This window comes from Copadichromis virginalis, linkage group LG12 (genome assembly GCF_057382275.1).
Source record: "Copadichromis virginalis isolate Kocher_CV1m ecotype Utaka linkage group LG12, C_Virginalis_male_GT1.1, whole genome shotgun sequence".
Taxonomy (NCBI): domain Eukaryota; kingdom Metazoa; phylum Chordata; class Actinopteri; order Cichliformes; family Cichlidae; genus Copadichromis; species Copadichromis virginalis.
In genome coordinates, this window is record NC_140629.1 from 6,597,098 (window position 1) to 6,614,612 (window position 17,515).

The 17,515-nt window shown below is 42.0% G+C and overlaps 2 protein-coding genes across 4 annotated transcripts in view; both read left to right on the plus strand.

The window, feature by feature from the left end:
- sema4c (sema domain, immunoglobulin domain (Ig), transmembrane domain (TM) and short cytoplasmic domain, (semaphorin) 4C) overlaps positions 1–9,148 on the plus strand; it is a 112,733-nt gene extending 103,585 nt beyond the window's left edge. For both annotated transcript variants that reach the window (XM_085474501.1, XM_085474502.1), the window contains exons 14-17: positions 1,294–1,451; positions 2,578–2,669; positions 2,920–5,489; positions 7,903–9,148. In XM_085474501.1, coding sequence (XP_085330627.1) covers positions 1,294–1,451; positions 2,578–2,669; positions 2,920–3,815 — 1,146 coding nt within the window. In that variant the 3' untranslated portion in view covers positions 3,816–5,489; positions 7,903–9,148. The remainder of the gene's footprint in view (positions 1–1,293; positions 1,452–2,577; positions 2,670–2,919; positions 5,490–7,902) is intronic.
- A 6,294-nt stretch (positions 9,149–15,442) lies between these two features.
- cdca2 (cell division cycle associated 2) overlaps positions 15,443–17,515 on the plus strand; it is a 31,373-nt gene continuing 29,300 nt past the window's right edge. The window contains exons 1-3 of one of the 2 annotated variants that reach the window (XM_085474503.1): positions 15,443–15,811; positions 16,288–16,480; positions 16,622–16,758. In XM_085474503.1, the coding sequence (XP_085330629.1) occupies positions 16,288–16,480; positions 16,622–16,758 (330 nt within the window). In that variant the 5' untranslated portion in view covers positions 15,443–15,811. The remainder of the gene's footprint in view (positions 15,812–16,287; positions 16,481–16,621; positions 16,759–17,515) is intronic. The other variant, XM_085474504.1, reaches the window with a different exon arrangement.

Consider the following 17,515-nt stretch of genomic DNA (forward strand, 5'->3'; position numbering starts at 1 on the left):
TTGCCGATACAGCAGCAACCAAAATGAGGACACGACCTATGCAAACTACTCTTTGATCATTATCCTTGTTTATGGAGTTGTTCTCTAAGCCTGCCTTATGATGTCCTTCAACAAGGCAACAACTTCATAACAAGCATTTGAATAAAGTCGTATAATGGCCCTATTTTTTAAATAGCTTATTGGTAAGCTGTTGTATAAAGTAGAAAACACTCCAGCAATTTACACAATATATGTTGTCACTTTGATTTGTGGGACAGCGTTCCCAAAGGAGGGGAAAAAAGGATGCACAGAAGCATCTTTCCATAGCATTGATAGATTTCAACCTGCTCTAACTGTGGCTCCCATGCACATATTTCTGTGTTTCACCACAACCAGGGAGTGTGTCCTCTGCTTCAGAGCAGGCTGCTATGTCTTCACAGTATCCCCGAATGGACCAAGCAGAAAGACTCTAGCAGCGCCTTTAGCGAAGTGACGTCTACATTTGGTTCTGTTGCACACTTGGAAAGCAGGTGTCTCGATACATAAAGAAAGTCAGAACAGACCACATTTAATTCACCTCATCTTTTACTCTACTATTTGAATTTGAACTTTCATCTGTTTCCATGGCACCACACACTCCTAGGTGTATTGTTTTCTGTCTTTGCGAGAGATGAGAAATCTTAATGGTCTCTTGGGGATGGGGGCTACAAAGTTCCTTTTTGTTTTGGGAATCTCCTGTCTGGTTGCTCTCTCTTCGTGTGATCACATTCCTTCAGTGTGCTTTTTGAATCTGCTTTCCCTCTTTGTTGTCTCATCATTTGCTCATTGGTATCCAGTGGAGGCAGTGCTGCTTTGTCTTGTGATGATTTGTTGCCTGATGAATCTGAAAGTCTCTTCCCAAATAACAGTCATTCCAATCCTTCACCACAGCGGGGAATTGAACCCTTGGCCCTTCTGTTTTCTCGGCTTCTCTGAGCTGTCATCGGAGCCTGTGTGCTGACGGCTGCTGTGTCCCCGCAGCTCTACAGCAGCGCGTCCGTCGATCGATGGCCTTCCGACAGGGCGTTCCCTAAAGCTTCGTGCTTATCTCATTAATGCTGGCTTAGCTGCGATCAGACATTTTATAACAGCATTTTGCGAAAAGAGTGCAAACCAGATTGGATTTGGAGGGGGGGGTCAGTGTTATTGTAATTGAGAGTGATTATCCCATTATCTCCTCTAACCCCTAACTGAGTCACTCTCTCCCTCTCTCTCTGTTTATCTTTCTTCTGGATCTGGACTTTGTCTTCTTCTTCTCTTTCTGCCTCTCTGTAGAAGTACTTGTACATCGGATCTCGTTCTGAGGTTCTCCAGCTGCCCTTGGCCAACTGCAGCCGCTATCAGTCTCAGCCAGACTGTCTGCTCGCCCGGGATCCCTACTGCGCCTGGGACAGCGAGGGTAGGGCCTGCGTCCGCATCGACCTCCACCGAGGGTGAGACTAGTACCTATGTACACCCATCCATCCACACTATACTGAAAAAATTATTTGCTTTAAAGGAATCTGCTGATGTACAAATGTTAGACAAGCATCTGAATCACCCCTGAAACAAAATGTACCCCTTTAACTGTTTCACTAATTGGAATATTCCAGTGCCTGATTTCATTTATCCAATCATCATTATCTAATGATGATTGGATCTATCTTCCACTTCACTGCTCTAAATTATAATTAATAAGGAAAACTATCATATCTTTTTTCCACTGATTCATCTCAACAGCACCGCCAGTCCAGTCAACTAGTGACATGGCTCTAATTTACGCTCTTAAGAAAAGTTCAAGCTGGTTATATCCCTTTGTGACGAGTCGGTACGGCATCTGACACCAGCCAGTTACACTTCCTCTCATCTCAGCTCGCCTCGGGTACTCGTGTCGTGTTAAGTCTGTGTTTGTCCCAGATTTGCAAGTGTGTCTCTGCGCACCTTGCAAATCATCTCCTCTCATCAGGAATCTGTCAAGGAACCGGCAGCTAAAAAGTCTCCAGAGTAATCATGCATCACAGTAACTGTGAGTCGGCAAAAGAACTCAGTGTATATGAACTCAACAGAACTATAAAGAACTTTGTTTTTATGATGTGGTTGAGTTTGCTTGCACTGATTTCTTTTATTTAATCATCACGTCTTTAGTTAAAGAAACTTGGAAATAACGATACAGGGCTCTAATGACTGCTGCCTTTTTACATCCTTTAGTGTTTTTGACACTGATCGATCTAGAAATAAAAAAAATAAAAATAAAAACTACTACGAATCCTATTACTACAGAGATTCCTTCATTTGCCAGTGAAATGCATAAATCCTATAAAATAAAAATTTTAGACTTTCAGCCTGAAGCTGTGAGGTAACCTTGGCTTTCTGTACTGTTACAGTTTTATTTTATTTCTACTGAAATATCTGTCTGATTAAATGCATTTTGTTGTTAAAGTGTTGGAAAAACTATTTTTCTGTGCATTTTTTATTGATTCCCCTTATTCTGTGCATGTTTCTTCCGCTACTAAAATGTTCTCGGTTCCTTATTGCAACATTATTAATCTTCCTCTCTGCTTTCTGCCCTCTTCTCTCCAGGTCCACCTCCTCCCTCTCACAGGACCTCATGCTGGAGAGGTTCAACCGGGGAAAAGCCAAGTTTGATAAGCCGGTTTCCATCCCCAGCCCTGGTGAGTGTGGCGCTGACACCTCTCTAGTGGCCCCTTGTGGGAATTGATTGTCAGTGTAGGAGCAAATCAGCAGCAAGTAAAGGGAATGGACTCAGCGAGTACATTTGAACTGAGCTGAATAAATTGAATTAAGCACAGGAGAGCTGGCTAGTGCAGAATATGAAATGGATTTATTATGGATGACACTTAACCCCCACTCTTGTCTCCTCTTCCCTGCACCCTCTGCCCCTCCTCCACCTCTCCTACGCAGAGCACTCCCGTCTCAGGAACGTCACCGTTGTGGTGGGCTCTGACATGGTGCTGCCCTGCCAGCTGGTCTCCAACTTGGCTCAGCCTTGTTGGGTTCTCAACGACCGTGAGCTTCAGCTGGGTGATCCGGAGGCAGGAGGGCCGCGCTTCGACCGGACCCTCAAAGCTCTCATCATCCCTGAAGCGGGCCAGTTGCAAGCGGGCCGCTACATCTGCTACTCTGAGGAGCAGGGAGTCAAGTTTCAGACAGAACGCTACCAGGTGGCAGTGGTAGCCAGCGCTCCAGTCTTCATGGAAGCACGGGCTCCGGACAGCAGCATGGGCCTCTTCTGGGTGCTGGTCATCACGCTCGGAGCAGCGTGCCTGCTGCTTCTCGTCGTAGCTCTGTACCTGCGCAGGAGGCTGAAGCTGGCCCTGGGAAAGGGAGTAGACATGAAGCCTCTCGAGAGCACCCTCGTATACCCCATCACCCTGCCTAAGGAGCCGCCCACCTTTGTGCCTAGCAAGATGCCCACGGATGAAGACCGCTTCTGGGAGACAGGTGCCAACTACTATTATTCAGACGGCTCCCTGAAGATCGTTCCCGGTCATGCCCTGGGGCCCAACAGTGTCAGCAGCACGGCGTCGCCCAGCGCCATACCCGGCCAGCCCATCCACTCCCCCAGCCGTCTCAGCCTCACAAACATCAGAGGCTCCGGTAGCAACGGCTACATCCGCCTCAACCTGAGCACAGCAGGGGAGGAAAGGGCTAGCGGGACTGGTGCTGGGGGAGGTGGGCTGGGAGGCCTCGGCATGGGTGGGAACGACTACTCCAGCCCCTTCAAGGAAGAGCTGAGACGCACCCTGCAGCAGAGAAGCGTGCTACCCGACGCCAACCCGGAGGAGTCGTCGGTGTAGGCCCGTCCTCCTCCGTCTCCGTTCCCCGAGTTTGAAAAAAAAAAAAACAACCAACCTACCTCTGTCCTTTCGAGGATGCCTGCTCTCTCTCTCTCTCTCTCTCTCTTGCAACAACATGCTGTCAATTCCCCCGCGCTCTCTCTCACTCCCTCTTTCTCGCTCCACCAATGGCTGTTTGGCTCACTGTAGACATTTATAGCACACAGCATGTTAAATATACACACTCATACACTGTGTTCGAGCGACATGAACTCTTCTAATTATTGTGTTTTGGACAACATGCAGTCATGGTTGTGGCTTTTTCTGCTTCCACTGTGAAACCGCCACTTGTGTACATTGTGTATTTAAGAAGAAAAAAAAAAGACGAACGCAGGGGAGAACACCTCGAGCACGGAAATCAAACAAATGGCGTTACCTGTTCTCAGAAGGGCACATTTCTTCTACAAAGAGCGGACCAAGCGAAGCGTTTTGCCCCAGTTCTCAAACCACTTGACAAACCACAAGGACAACTAACTGGAAATATTGAACTGATTCTCTGTCTTTCTGCTCCTTTGAGACTTTTACAGCTTACTGCACTTAAAGACTGGAAGCGTGTCTTCCCTTTTTTTGTATTAGTGAGCCGAGAGTGTGCGAGCAGTTGAAAAAAAGCCTAATCTCTAAGCAAGACGACAATCATGTCCCCGAGCTTTGTACGGGATGGAAAGGAGAGAGGAGAGAGAGAGAAAGACAAAGAGAAGAAATTCAATGGAAAAAGACGTTTTTTAAATATTTTTTGTTGAATGAAGGACAGTCTCTCGAGACAGTTTGTATTTTCGCCCCTTCCACACCTTGTATTTACCACCCGAGAAAGACTTCGATCTCTTCCTTTTTGATTTGATGTGATGACCGTTGCTTTGAATTAAGACATTTCTCGTTATTCGTTTGCTCTGGAAATACGGCAGTGTTCAAATAGTCATCGGCGACTAACGGCTCCCCACTTTTGAATGACAATGCGAGGAAAAGCTCCTGGCGTTACATTACTCCTCGCACGGCCCTGCATGGCGACCTTCAAACACACCTTCAAGTCCACTATACTTCAAGTGCACTCCATATGACATTTATTAAGAGTCACAGAGTGTGACAGATAGGTGTTTTGGTTGCACTTTTTTTTTCTGTGGAAGCTTGTGCAAAGGCTATTTGCATTCAGCTCATAGCAGCTGAGCAGTAATTGCACACTTGATTTCAAATCGAAGTTGACGTGAAGACATTTGGCACGGAGAATGTAGCTGAGCCCTCGCTGTTGCGACCGCTGTGGATGTCTCAATAAGTGCTTTATATTCAATGTATTTGGTGAGGGTGGTAACTTGCACTGCCAAGAAAGAAACTACCCCTCCCACACACACTTTTACACACACACAGACACACTCACAGTCCTCTGAATCCCAACCATCCTGGACTACAGTGTGTTTGTGATGGATCCTTAAACCCCCTTGAAACCCCTCTCCCTGTTACCGATGCCCAGAGACGGACCCGGAGCTACTGTGGACTTATACAGACGGAGAATAATGTAAAACATGACGACATGAAGAGAACACACACACACACTCATACATACAGTGTTGATGGACAGACTGAATGAACCTGTACCGACAAACACGTGGCTCCAGACAGAAAGTGGCCAGAAACCAGTGAAAGGTATTGTTGCACTTAATTAAATCCATGAAAGCAGATTTAAGAAATGTCATAGCCATAAACGATTTCCAGTTCAGAGTTTTAGCACTTGCTGCTGCTCAGTGTAGTGTTGCAAATTATTTAGTTTATTTATTTGGCTTCTCTGACACTTCGGTTGCCCAGAGTGTCTCTTAAAGGAGTAATTCAACATTTTGGGAAATTCACTTAAGGTGCTTTCAAACATGCTCTCCTTACTATTAAAGAAGCCCTGTTATACTGTTTTCCCAAAGCAGTGCTTATATTCATGAATTCTACTGAAGTAACTTTTGATGATTCACAGTTCAAAGTCCTTATTTATCTCAAACTGCTTTATACTCCTTCACATTTTCCCAAACAGTCATGTAGGCTGGTTTGGAGATGGGCCAGTTCTGGCCCCCGGGCTTTACGTTTGACACCCGTGTCTTTTATATACACTGACCAAGTGTGGACGTGTTTAACATGAGCACCCACCATAGTAACAGTATTCCTGTGACCAAAAACACTGAAAAGTACAGTAATCTTCACTGTTTACTTATGGTGAAAGTCTAAACACACAAGATCACCTCACAACCGTGTACCAATCTAAGAGATTGATGAACCCAATATGGTCACTGTCTGAAAAGGGTTTTATTAAATAACTGAGATACCGCTTTCACATCTGTCTGTTAATTATGATGCTGAAAGCAGGCCAACTGTAAATACACAAATGCCAAGTGCAGCCCAAAAATATGAAACTGGAACATCTTGAGCTTGAATCTGTTTTACACTTTCTTTGACAGAAAGTTAATAATGCATTAAAGGCCAAACTAGTTATTTCTTTACTGAACTGATGGATCTAGCTACCATGATGGTTCTCACCAGTTTGCAAACACATTTTGCTAACTTTTTTAAGAAATGTGATTAGCTGTTAAATTTTTGGAAAGTGCTAACAATGCTAATGCTGACTAATGCTAATCAAGCTACATTTGTAGATTTTATATCCAAGCACAGGCACACAGACTCCTGTACTACACAGTAGACCAATACGTGGCACCAACACCACAAACTCATTTAAGAGGTTTGGTGACTCGAATTAGCAGAAGTGAGGCCTAGAAAACAGCAGCTAGCTACAGGCCTTAACAAAATCCCAATAGATGAGTTATGAATAGCTTTAGACCCTCTACAGTTGTTGTCATGGGAGAGTCTATACTCAGAGGTCAAAAACTTTTTTTATATCCTTAGAGGAAATGCACTTTAGCACTGGCTTTGTTTTTCCAGTGCAAAGTTTGCCACTTAGCCTTTGAGATAAACAAAACTGACCAAAAAGTTGGGAAATTCTTGTAAGCATGAGCGCAGTCAGTCTGCTTTGTGATAAATAAAGCACAACTTCTGTTATGGGTTTCATAATTGCCTCAAAGCAAACAACTGAACTTCCACTGCTAAAGTTGTAAACAGTAATAGTCCATTAGCAAAGACCATTTTAACAGACGTCACAGGTGTTACTGGCCACATTAATTAACAACCCGTACCCGAATAGAACAGATCCTTTAATTCGTTTAATTAGTAACAACTGTACTTAGTTTCTATTTCATGCCAAATATTTCAAGACCAATGTCATAGTATGACTACAGTATAAGAATAGTTACCGACCTGAGGCCCGGCCCAGCTATTTATCATTTATCATGAGATTTGGTTCTCATGTAGTGACTTTTCTTTAACTTTACTGGACGCCACTAGCGCCATCATCATGTAAAAATTTGCATATGTCCAATGTCAAAAAGGTCTATCCATCCCATTTTACCAGCTTGTGTGTTTTTTTTCCCATCAAAGCTGTCCTTGTGTGCTCTTTTATGCAAGTCTTGAAGTGCAGGTGCACCTGAAAAGCTTTCTCCCTGGCAAAAGATAAGAAAGGGGGCCACACACAGCCTGAAGCTTGTGGCAAGAGCATTTTATTAAAGAGAAAATCCTCCAGTGTGACAGCCATCAAAATAAGCTGACCCAAGGAAGGTCTTCCTGCCTAAAATCTCTGTTTCAAAACCTCTGCTGTACTTGAAAGTTTGAGGGTCTTTTCATTTCAGCCTCCTGCTCAGAATAGACAACTAACTACATAACTAGATATCATTAATCGTTGGAAGTTTTCATATCCCATAAGTTTTAGCACGAAGCCAAAGCTCATATTATCATATTATTGAATTTTCCAAAAGATCGCGTTGCCCAAAATACGATGTGTTCCACGCTGATGTAATGATGTCCAAAAAAAATATTCTGACATACTTTCTGTTCCACTTCCAAGCAAACTTTGAAGCATAGCCAACAATAGATCAGATCGTGGCAAAGTCATATTGTGCATAACTTTTTTAGCTGTTTGCTGTTACTCACTCTACATGTTTTTGTCCTCCCTTTGTGCTCTGTCCATCAGGGGGTGGCTTTTATTTTTGGGACATGTCTGTCGGGACCAGCGGAGCACAGCAAGAAAGAAGGGGACGGACAAAAAAATGTGTTTTTGCCCCTCTGTGTACAGAGCCTTGAGAGAGATGTAGAATATTAATATGATCCCAAGGTTGAAGAGGTAGTTGACCATCAGCACTCCATCCTAGTGTTGCATGATTCTCTGCAAGTGGACTGTACATCTTTGATATGATCATCCTTGTACATCATTTTGTTTGATCATTTTTGGACTTTTACAGACACTAATATTGTGCAACACTAATGCTCTCTTTGAAAAAAGAAAAGAAAAAATATTTCTGGTTTTATGGCTCAAGAGTTGTACAGGATTTCATTGCTGCATTTCAACATGTTTACCTTTTCTAAGCCTCTTCACCTTTTGGAAAAGCCAAAGTAGACTGCAATTGCTTTTGTTCTTGTTGAAATATTGATTTAATTCAATTGCAGATTGATATTTAAGTATCAGCAGTCCGTCCAGTTTGCTGAATTGAGCTGATATCTGCGACCTTTCATATTTTATCTACAACTAAATTTCCCCCGGAGCAAAATGAAAAAGAAGACATGAGACTGATGAACTTCCTGTTTACATGTCAGTCATTTATCTGCTGAATTTCTTATCTCCTAACTTAATGAAAGACTGAATGATGTACCAAAACTATTATTTAATTTTTTAGCTCCTGAAAGCCAAATAAATAGTGGTGGATCAGGAGCAGATCTGTGATTAAAAACAATATGTCAACATTATAGTATTAAATTCCCAAAAGCCAAAAGCTAAGAACACATTATCTCTTTACACTGGTACTTGGTTATGTCTTAATATTTCTCCTTTTTTTTAACAATTAGAATTTTATTTAATATAACATGTTGCAAAAACTAAAAAGATAACAGGTCTCAGGCTTGGAAAAAAATGCATGTGTAGTGTATTTTATGTACATTTCTTCACTTCCAGTGCATTTGTCTGCTTGTAATATTTTCTCTCACACGAGGCTTTAAGTTCTGCTGTTTTCATGCTTTATCATTTGGATTATTCTGTTACCACCCAAGGTTTAGTTTGTCCCATTTTTGCTTTTCTGTTATTGGTTTATTATGTTTGTTTTTAAAGTATGTTAAGTAACTTATTTCATTTGTAAAAACATGTTGATATTTATTACCATTGTACATATGTCCTTATTTTTTATATGTGTATAGACATACACAAATAAAGATAGAGATCTACTGGAGGTGTGCGAGCTGGTTTGTTGGGTGGGGAGGGTCAATTACAAAAACCTTTATTAAGTAGCATCTAATGTACATTTTCTGTTTTCTTACGCTTTTTTTATGAACATATCCTACATCAGCCATTCCCAGACTTGAGAGTGCTTTGGCCCATTTAAAAACCAGGAAATCCCATGTGGCCCACCCAATCTTTAATCTTCACTCTTATCAACATAAAACAGAGTGAGAGAGTGATTCCACGAACATTTTGATTAAAAAAACATATCACAAGCTGTTGACTATAAATTGCTAATGATACCCAGTCATATGCAAAGTGTGAAGGCCAATGTGTGGCCCACCTGCCACTGGGACACTTACATACATAAACAGTTGCATAAATAAATGCATAACTGTACATACTTGTGAGTAATTTCAATCTGAATTTCTGTTATTACTGCAGCCTACCTATAATACTTTCAACCCACATTTTGGGGATCACTGCACTGGATAATCCTCGTTTCTAAGAGAGACTGACCAGTTTTTCCAACCTGAACAGCATGATCCAGAATAAATAACTGGATCAATAAAGCTCTCAAGGAAGTGAAGTGTTTAAAGAGGTTGTTTTGCCTGCAGATGCATGACAGGAAGTCTTTTGTGAGTACAGATATCCCCTGCCAGTGACCATTAGAAAAATGCAGGTTTAAGGGTCTTCCATGTTAACTTTACTTGTCAGACCCAGGAGCTATGCTCATACAGTCTATAGTTGGATTTAAAAAGTAACTGTAGTTGGAAGAAGGTGCAACAAACCCCATCAAGAGGAATATTAGACCATGTTTACAATTCAATTCAATTTTATTTATATAGCGCCAAATCACAACAACATTAGCCTCGTAAGGAAGACCCTACAATAATACATACAGAGAAATATAACCAACAATCATATGACCCCCTATGAGGAAGCACTATGGCGACAGTGGGAAGGGAAAACTCCCTTTTATCAGGAAGAAACCTCCAGCGGAACCAGGCTCAGGGAGGGGCGGGGCCATCTGCTGCGACCGGTTGGGGTGAGAGAAGGAAAACAGGATAAAAGACATGCTGTGGAAGAGAGACAGAGATTAATAACAAGTGTGATTCAGCAGAGAGGTCGACTGACACATGTTGAGTGAGAAAGGTGACTGAAAGGAAATGACAAGCTGCAACATACAGCAGAAGTACTGAGTATCACAGTAAGCGTATATAGCAACACATCCTACCAGAAATGTATGGTTTAGTTATTATTTAACTACTGAGTAACTATTGTATTACTACAATCTAAAGTATGACTACAAAACTGAGTGGAAAATCTGAACATTTCAACAAGATGGGGTAATTGTTTATGCACCAGATAAGGAATCGGACTACTTCTTTAATACACCATCCGTACACTGAGTCTGTCATCCCAGCACCATGCTGTGAAATTATATGAATGAAGAAGAAAAAGATGGAGGGCCAAGAACATGTTTGCATAGAAAAGTTCCTGTCTTAGGTTTGTTATTTTGGACAAGGAATAACAGTAGACTGTCAGAGACATAAAATAAAAAGGAATGGGGACGAGAAGGTTTAAGGCAGCAAGCAGTTAGTTTATGAGCACTGGCACAGTCACTTACTTTACTTACAAATTTGGATGCGATCCTGTGAGTAGCAAAGTACACCCCAAAATTCAAATGCTTGTAGAACTTTAGCAGCAGAGTTGGCAAAAGTACACATCAGTAATTAAGTAGAAGTACAATAAAATTATATTAGTACATGGGAATACAAACTTAATTTTAGTCTACATTTTATTTCTAATACATGTACTCAACTTGAATCACTTAATAAGAACTTGAGCAGAGAAAAAGAAGAATTTTTAAAAGGAGCTATATTTTCTGTGGATACACTGTAGAGAGTCATTTGGCTCCACACCTAAACCAAGAACTGGGTACAGTCAGGGGTTAAAGTGGGATTCAATAGTTAGGGAAACCCTAAAGTCGCTTACAGAGTGGAGAAAAGAGTCACATCTCACAATGATTTTTATTGAGGGTCCTAGAAGATTTTCTTAATGTACAGGTCATGATCAGCTGACCTGTGCAGACACAGTGTGCAACAAACTGCACACAAACAGTTTGTGTGTTTGCTGATATTTGTTGAGTTAAAAAGAAAATTGCATTTGAAATTACCTTCCACGTTACTCCTTTCATGCTTGCTCCTATTCTGTAGGGCCAGCTAGATGCAGAAGTACCATAGACTTGACATCATCGTCCTGTTGCATGACCTAATTTGGGCTTTAGCTGTTGAACAGATGACCTCACATTAGACTCACATTAGGAGTTCACGGTCAACTCAATGACTGCAAGTTGCACATATCGTGTGGTTGCAAAACAAGCCCAACTCTTTGCCCCTCCACCATCATGTTTGACAGTTGGTATGAGGTGTTTTATTTTGATATGCACTGTTTGGTTTTCTTCAGATGTGGGGGTATGCACTGTGGCTAATCATCTTGATTTTGGTCTTGTCCCCTCAAAGGACATTGCTTCAGAAATCTAGTGGTTTGTTCAACTTTCAAACCTATGCTGTGCTGCTATGTCATTTCTCTTGCTAAGCATTCCAAACAAGCCATAGTTTAGTCTTTTTGTAATTGCACTGGCGTCCACTCCTGGGAAGATTGTGGCATTGTGTTAATAAACAACTGAAACCTCCAGATCTGCAAACTGCTCAAATATCTGCTTTTGTAGAGATGCTCACACTTGCTGAAGATCAGTTAATCAAATGCATTTGTACCTAGATGCTATTTAACCTCTTAAGCAATAAGAATGTACTTAGTTTTCCACAGAGCTGTGAAAACATTCTTCTTGACATGACATTTATTATACTAAAAAACACAAAATGCATAGATTGTTGCTGAATTTGCATAAAAGATCAATTTAGATTCTTTGACAGCCAAAATTCTGTGTTGTGTCTTTACTGCTCTTATTTGGGTTTTTTGTGCGTATCCTGATTTTTCAGTTGACACTGAATTTGCAACTAAAACAGCTTTAACTCTTCTAGGAAGGCTTTCCACAATGTTTAGGAGTGTGTTTATGGGAATTTCTGACCATTCTTGCAGAAGCAAATTTGTGAGGTGAGAAACTGGACAAGTAGGCCTGGCTCCACTCTAATTCATTGCATAGTTCTCGCAGTTTTGACCTCAGTCAAGTTTTTAAAGACCTTGCTTTGTACACAGGTGTGATGTTGGAACCGGAAGGAGCTGTTCCCCAAACTGTTCCCACAATCAGGAAAATGAAATTGTCAAAAAATGTCTTGGTACAGTGGGGCAAAAAAGTATTTAGTCAGCCACCGATTGTGCAAGTTCCCCCACTTAAAATGATGACAGAGGTCAGTAATTTGCACCAGAGGTACACTTCAACTGTGAGAGACAGAATGTGAAAAAAAAAATCCATGAATCCACATGGTAGGATTTGTAAAGAATTTATTGGTAAATCAGGGTGGAAAATAAGTATTTGGTCAATAACAAAAATACAACTCAATACTTTGTAACATAACCTTTGTTGGCAATAACAGAGGTCAAACGTTTACTATAGGTCTTTACCAGGTTTGCACACACAGTAGCTGGTATTTTGGCCCATTCCTCCATGCAGATCTTCTCGAGAGCAGTGATGTTTTGGGGCTGTCGCCGAGCAACACGGACTTTCAACTCCCGCCACAGATTTTCTATGGGGTTGAGGTCTGGAGACTGGCTAGGCCACTCCAGGACTTTCAAATGCTTCTTACGGAGCCACTCCTTTGTTGCCCGGGCGGTGTGTTTTGGATCATTGTCATGTTGGAAGACCCAGCCTCGTTTCATCTTCAAAGTTCTCACTGATGGAAGGAGGTTTTGGCACAAAATCTCACGATACATGGCCCCATTCATTCTGTCCTTAACACGGATCAGTCGTCCTGTCCCCTTGGCAGAAAAACAGCCCCATAGCATGATGTTTCCACCCCCATGCTTCACAGTAGGTATGGTGTTCTTGGGATGCAACTCAGTATTCTTCTTCCTCCAAACACGACGAGTTGAGTTTATACCAAAAAGTTCTACTTTGGTTTCATCTGACCACATGACATTCTCCCAATCCTCTGCTGTATCATCCATGTGCTCTCTGGCAAACTTCAGACGGGCCTGGACATGCACTGGCTTCAGCAGCGGAACACGTCTGGCACTGCGGGATTTGATTCCCTGCCGTTGTAGTGTGTTACTGATGGTGACCTTTGTTACTTTGGTCCCAGCTCTCTGCAGGTCATTCACCAGGTCCCCCCGTGTGGTTCTGGGATCTTTGCTCACCGTTCTCATCATCATTTTGACCCCACGGGATGAGATCTTGCGTGGAGCCCCAGATCGAGGGAGATTATCAGTGGTCTTGTATGTCTTCCATTTTCTGATGATTGCTCCCACAGTTGATTTTTTCACACCAAGCTGCTTGCCTATTGTAGATTCACTCTTCCCAGTCTGGTGCAGGTCTACAATACTTTTCCTGGTGTCCTTCGAAAGCTCTTTGGTCTTGGCCATGGCGGAGTTTGGAGTCTGACTGTTTGAGGCTGTGGACAGGTGTCTTTTATACAGATGATGAGTTCAAACAGGTGCCATTCATACAGGTAACGAGTGGGGGACAAAAAAGCTTCTTACAGAAGACGTTACAGGTCTGTGAGAGCCAGAGATTTTCCTTGTTTGAGGTGACCAAATACTTATTCTCCACCCTAATTTACGAATAAATTCTTTACAAATCCTACCATGTGAATTCATGGATTTCTTTTTCACATTCTGTCTCTCACAGTTGAAGTGTACCTCTGGTGCAAATTACTGACCTCTGTCATCATTTTAAGTGGGGGAACTTGCACAATCGGTGGCTGACTAAATACTTTTTTGCCCCACTGTATGCTGAAGCATTAAGGGCTCCTTTCACTGCCACTAAGCCCATCTCCCGATAAACAACCGCACATCATAAAACCCCATCCACCAAATTTTACACCAAACCCAGACTCTTTCATCGTAGTGCAAAAGAAAGACATAATTTGTCGCTCCAGAGAACACGTTTCCACTGCCTTAGAGTCCATTGATGTCGTGCTTTACACCATGGCATCCAACGCTTTGCAGTGCACTTGGTGATGTAAGGTTTGGGTGCAGCTGCTTGGTCATGGAAACCCATTCCATGAAGCTTTCCACACACTGTTCTTGAGCTTATCTGAGGGCCACATTTACTTTGGAGGCCAGTAGTGACTGACTCTGCAGAAAGGCGGTGACCTGTGCGCAATATGTGCTTTAGCATCCGCTAAAGTGTTTGGAACACCTGAATTCAGTTTGGATGGATGACTGAATGCTTTTGGAAATATAGTGTGGTTCTTGCCCTATCCTGTGCTGCACAAAAACAACAGTGAAGCTTCCCTCTGACTTGTACAGCCTTTCCTGGTGTCAGCAGAAGAAGGCACATGCTTCATGTGGTCGGCAGTCCCAGCTGTAGAAAGAGGCTCAAAGTTGCATCTGATCTCAGTGTACTCAGCTGCACCACAGACTCTCAAACCTCACAAAAGGAGGAGCCCTGTGTGTGTTTGAGATTGTTTGTGTGTGGGTAGGGTTTACAGAGCTTTTCAGCAGTAGACCACTGTTCACCCACCTGTTTGGGGTTATATATTTGTTTAGGCTTACCGAGCCTTCTTTTAAACCATTATAAAACACAAAAAATGTGTTAATATAAAAAAAAAAAAAATGCATTAAATATTGCTTTTCCCACTGTGGCATTCATTTTGGGGTTTTGTTTTAATTTTTTGGTGGAGTGTAAATGTAAATGAAAGCTTTGTGGTCAATTTACTACAATTTTACAATTTAACTGTGAAAAGATGAGCAGCCTGTGTACCGTGCTTCATTTTCTGACTCAAAGCCCACATCTTTATCACATGTGTGACAATAAATAAGCAATTTTCAAGAAGAAAATGCTAAAAGCACAGGAGCCTGTCTACTTACAGAGTGGATATTTAAATTTGAGAGAGATCCAGTTAAGTTCCAGCAGCTGGGCTTCAGAGCACCCAACAGCAGATGTGGCCTTGCAGAGTTGAGGGAGTACAGCAAGAACGCTGTTAAAAAAATAAATAAAATGAAAATGAATAATAAAAAAACAAGTTCTTTTTTCCTAGGCAACAAACAAGTGTTTGCTTCGTAAAATAAACTTTTTTAATAGCAACCCTATTTTCTCTGTTGACGTTAGACAGTCACGTGGTATCTCTCTTTCATTTCAATTGGCCAATTCATATTAAACGAGTTCCGGCCGCTTTCAAAGTGCTTGAAAATACGGAAGTTAGTTAGGCCTCTACACTTTGTCAGTTGTTACCAATATTTTTTCTATATTTTTTTTAACTGAGTCATTTTTATTCATATTTTAAATTTCCCAGCAATATACTTAAAAATAAAATATATAACTGCAGTCACGAACGTTGCTGACAATTTCGCGGAGGGATCTATACGCGGTCTCTGGCTCTGGTGTGGAGGGGGATTTGAATCGCCTTCTGCTCTTTTTTTTGAAAGTCTTTTTATATTGTTATAAACGTCCGTTAAGACTGTTGTGTTCTTTTTATAACATAAAAGACCCGAGTGTTCTTTTATATATTTTTTAACGAGAGACAACCAAAGTATCTAAATCCACAAGGTAAGATTTTAAACTTGTCACTGTAGTGACACCGCCGCTGCTACTACTGTTAGCCAGCGACGAGTAAAGTCTTCACAAACTAACGTTTTTCGTGTGGGTTTAATATTTTGTTGCCCGTTTCTAGTGCTAACCCAGGGAGATAGGAATGTAAGCGCAGCTACCCGCCGCTCCTGACCGTTTCTAGTTCTTTACTCATTACACGCTGTTACTGTGGAGCGTGTGCAAATGCTCCTGAGTAAATCTTCATGTGTTTGTCTGTGTTAGCATGCCCCTGGAGGGATTTCTTTTTGTAACGGGTGAAATCCTGTTCTCAGCACTCGTCTAAAAGCACGCGTTCCATCAGAAATCATTTGTTATGGAAATGCATGCGACTTAGTCGCGTGCTTTTGTTATCCATGTTTTCTCTAGGACCTTCTACCTGTCCTTGTGGTTCTCTTGCACTTCATTTATAAGTCGTGCTTATGTTCTCATTGCAGATGGCTACAGCAGAGATCAGCACTGTCTCCTGTGAGGGTGATCAGGAGGGAGCTGTGTCGCCTCCCTCAGTAGAGGACACCCCCTCAGTTTTAAATCAAACCTCAGCCCCCCTGAATTTTTCTGAGCTCACCCCAAGTCAGTTTGGCATCTCTGTGCAGAGTTTTACCCCAGCAGCATCATCAAATCGCAAAGGTGAGAGAGGACGGTTCGTTATTTGGCTGCAGCTGCTGTTGCTTTTAAACTGGTGGAGAGCAAGTAAAGGTGTCCAGAGCAGGTTATATGGACTTGATTGAGTGTTAGTCTAGCACCAAGCCTCTCTCTCTCTCCTGACAGATAAGTATCGTCTAGCACAGCTGAAAGCCAGGCGGAGGTCCAGTGTTGGCGTCCGGGGCTCCCCAGAGACAAATTCTCTCATCTGCTTCATGGCACAACAGAAGAGGAAGACTCCACCGGCATCCCAAACTCCAGAGGTGAGATGCTTCTCGGGTTGCAAATCTGGCATCTGTCATATCCTATTAGAGTGCCAGACAGTTGTTCAGACTGCTCTGGCTTTCAGTTGGCTGGGATCAGTATGGAAACTGACATAGATTACTGGTACAGTGCACAACTGTACAACATGCTTTGTCTGTCGTCCTTTATGAGACGCACATGAAAATTGTCACAGCCGCTGCTGCATACATACTGACGTACCTATAAAAGCTGGAATAGCAGCACAGTTGTGTTATTTTGCCTCTGTACATAATCACATTTTCAGATTTCAGTGTTGGTGAGCCTGTCCCAGCTGTCACAGGGTAAGAGCCAGGGTACACCCTGCACACTGTGGACTAACTCACGGATAACCATTCAGGGCTCGCAAAATTTCAAAATCCCTGGTAGCCCTTCGGGCAGGGACTCTTCAGTTTTTTTGTAGCCCAAAATAAATTTAAGTAGCCCGAATAAAAAAGAGAGCAATTTTTTTGATTGATGTTTTGTTTCCTGTTTTGTTTCCTTTACAATATTATACATTAAAGTATAATATTGTAACAGAAAACAAAACATTAATCAAAAAATTGTTGAAACACAAATTACAACATTGTATAAAAATTACAGTCATCAACTCAAATATTTGGTTCTAATTGAACAGAAATTTCTATGAACTTGTAAGAACTGTGTAGGACATGAATCAGTCTGGGTCAGATCCTGAATTTGAAATTTCCACTGAAGTCACGGGTAAGAGGCAAGTGGAAC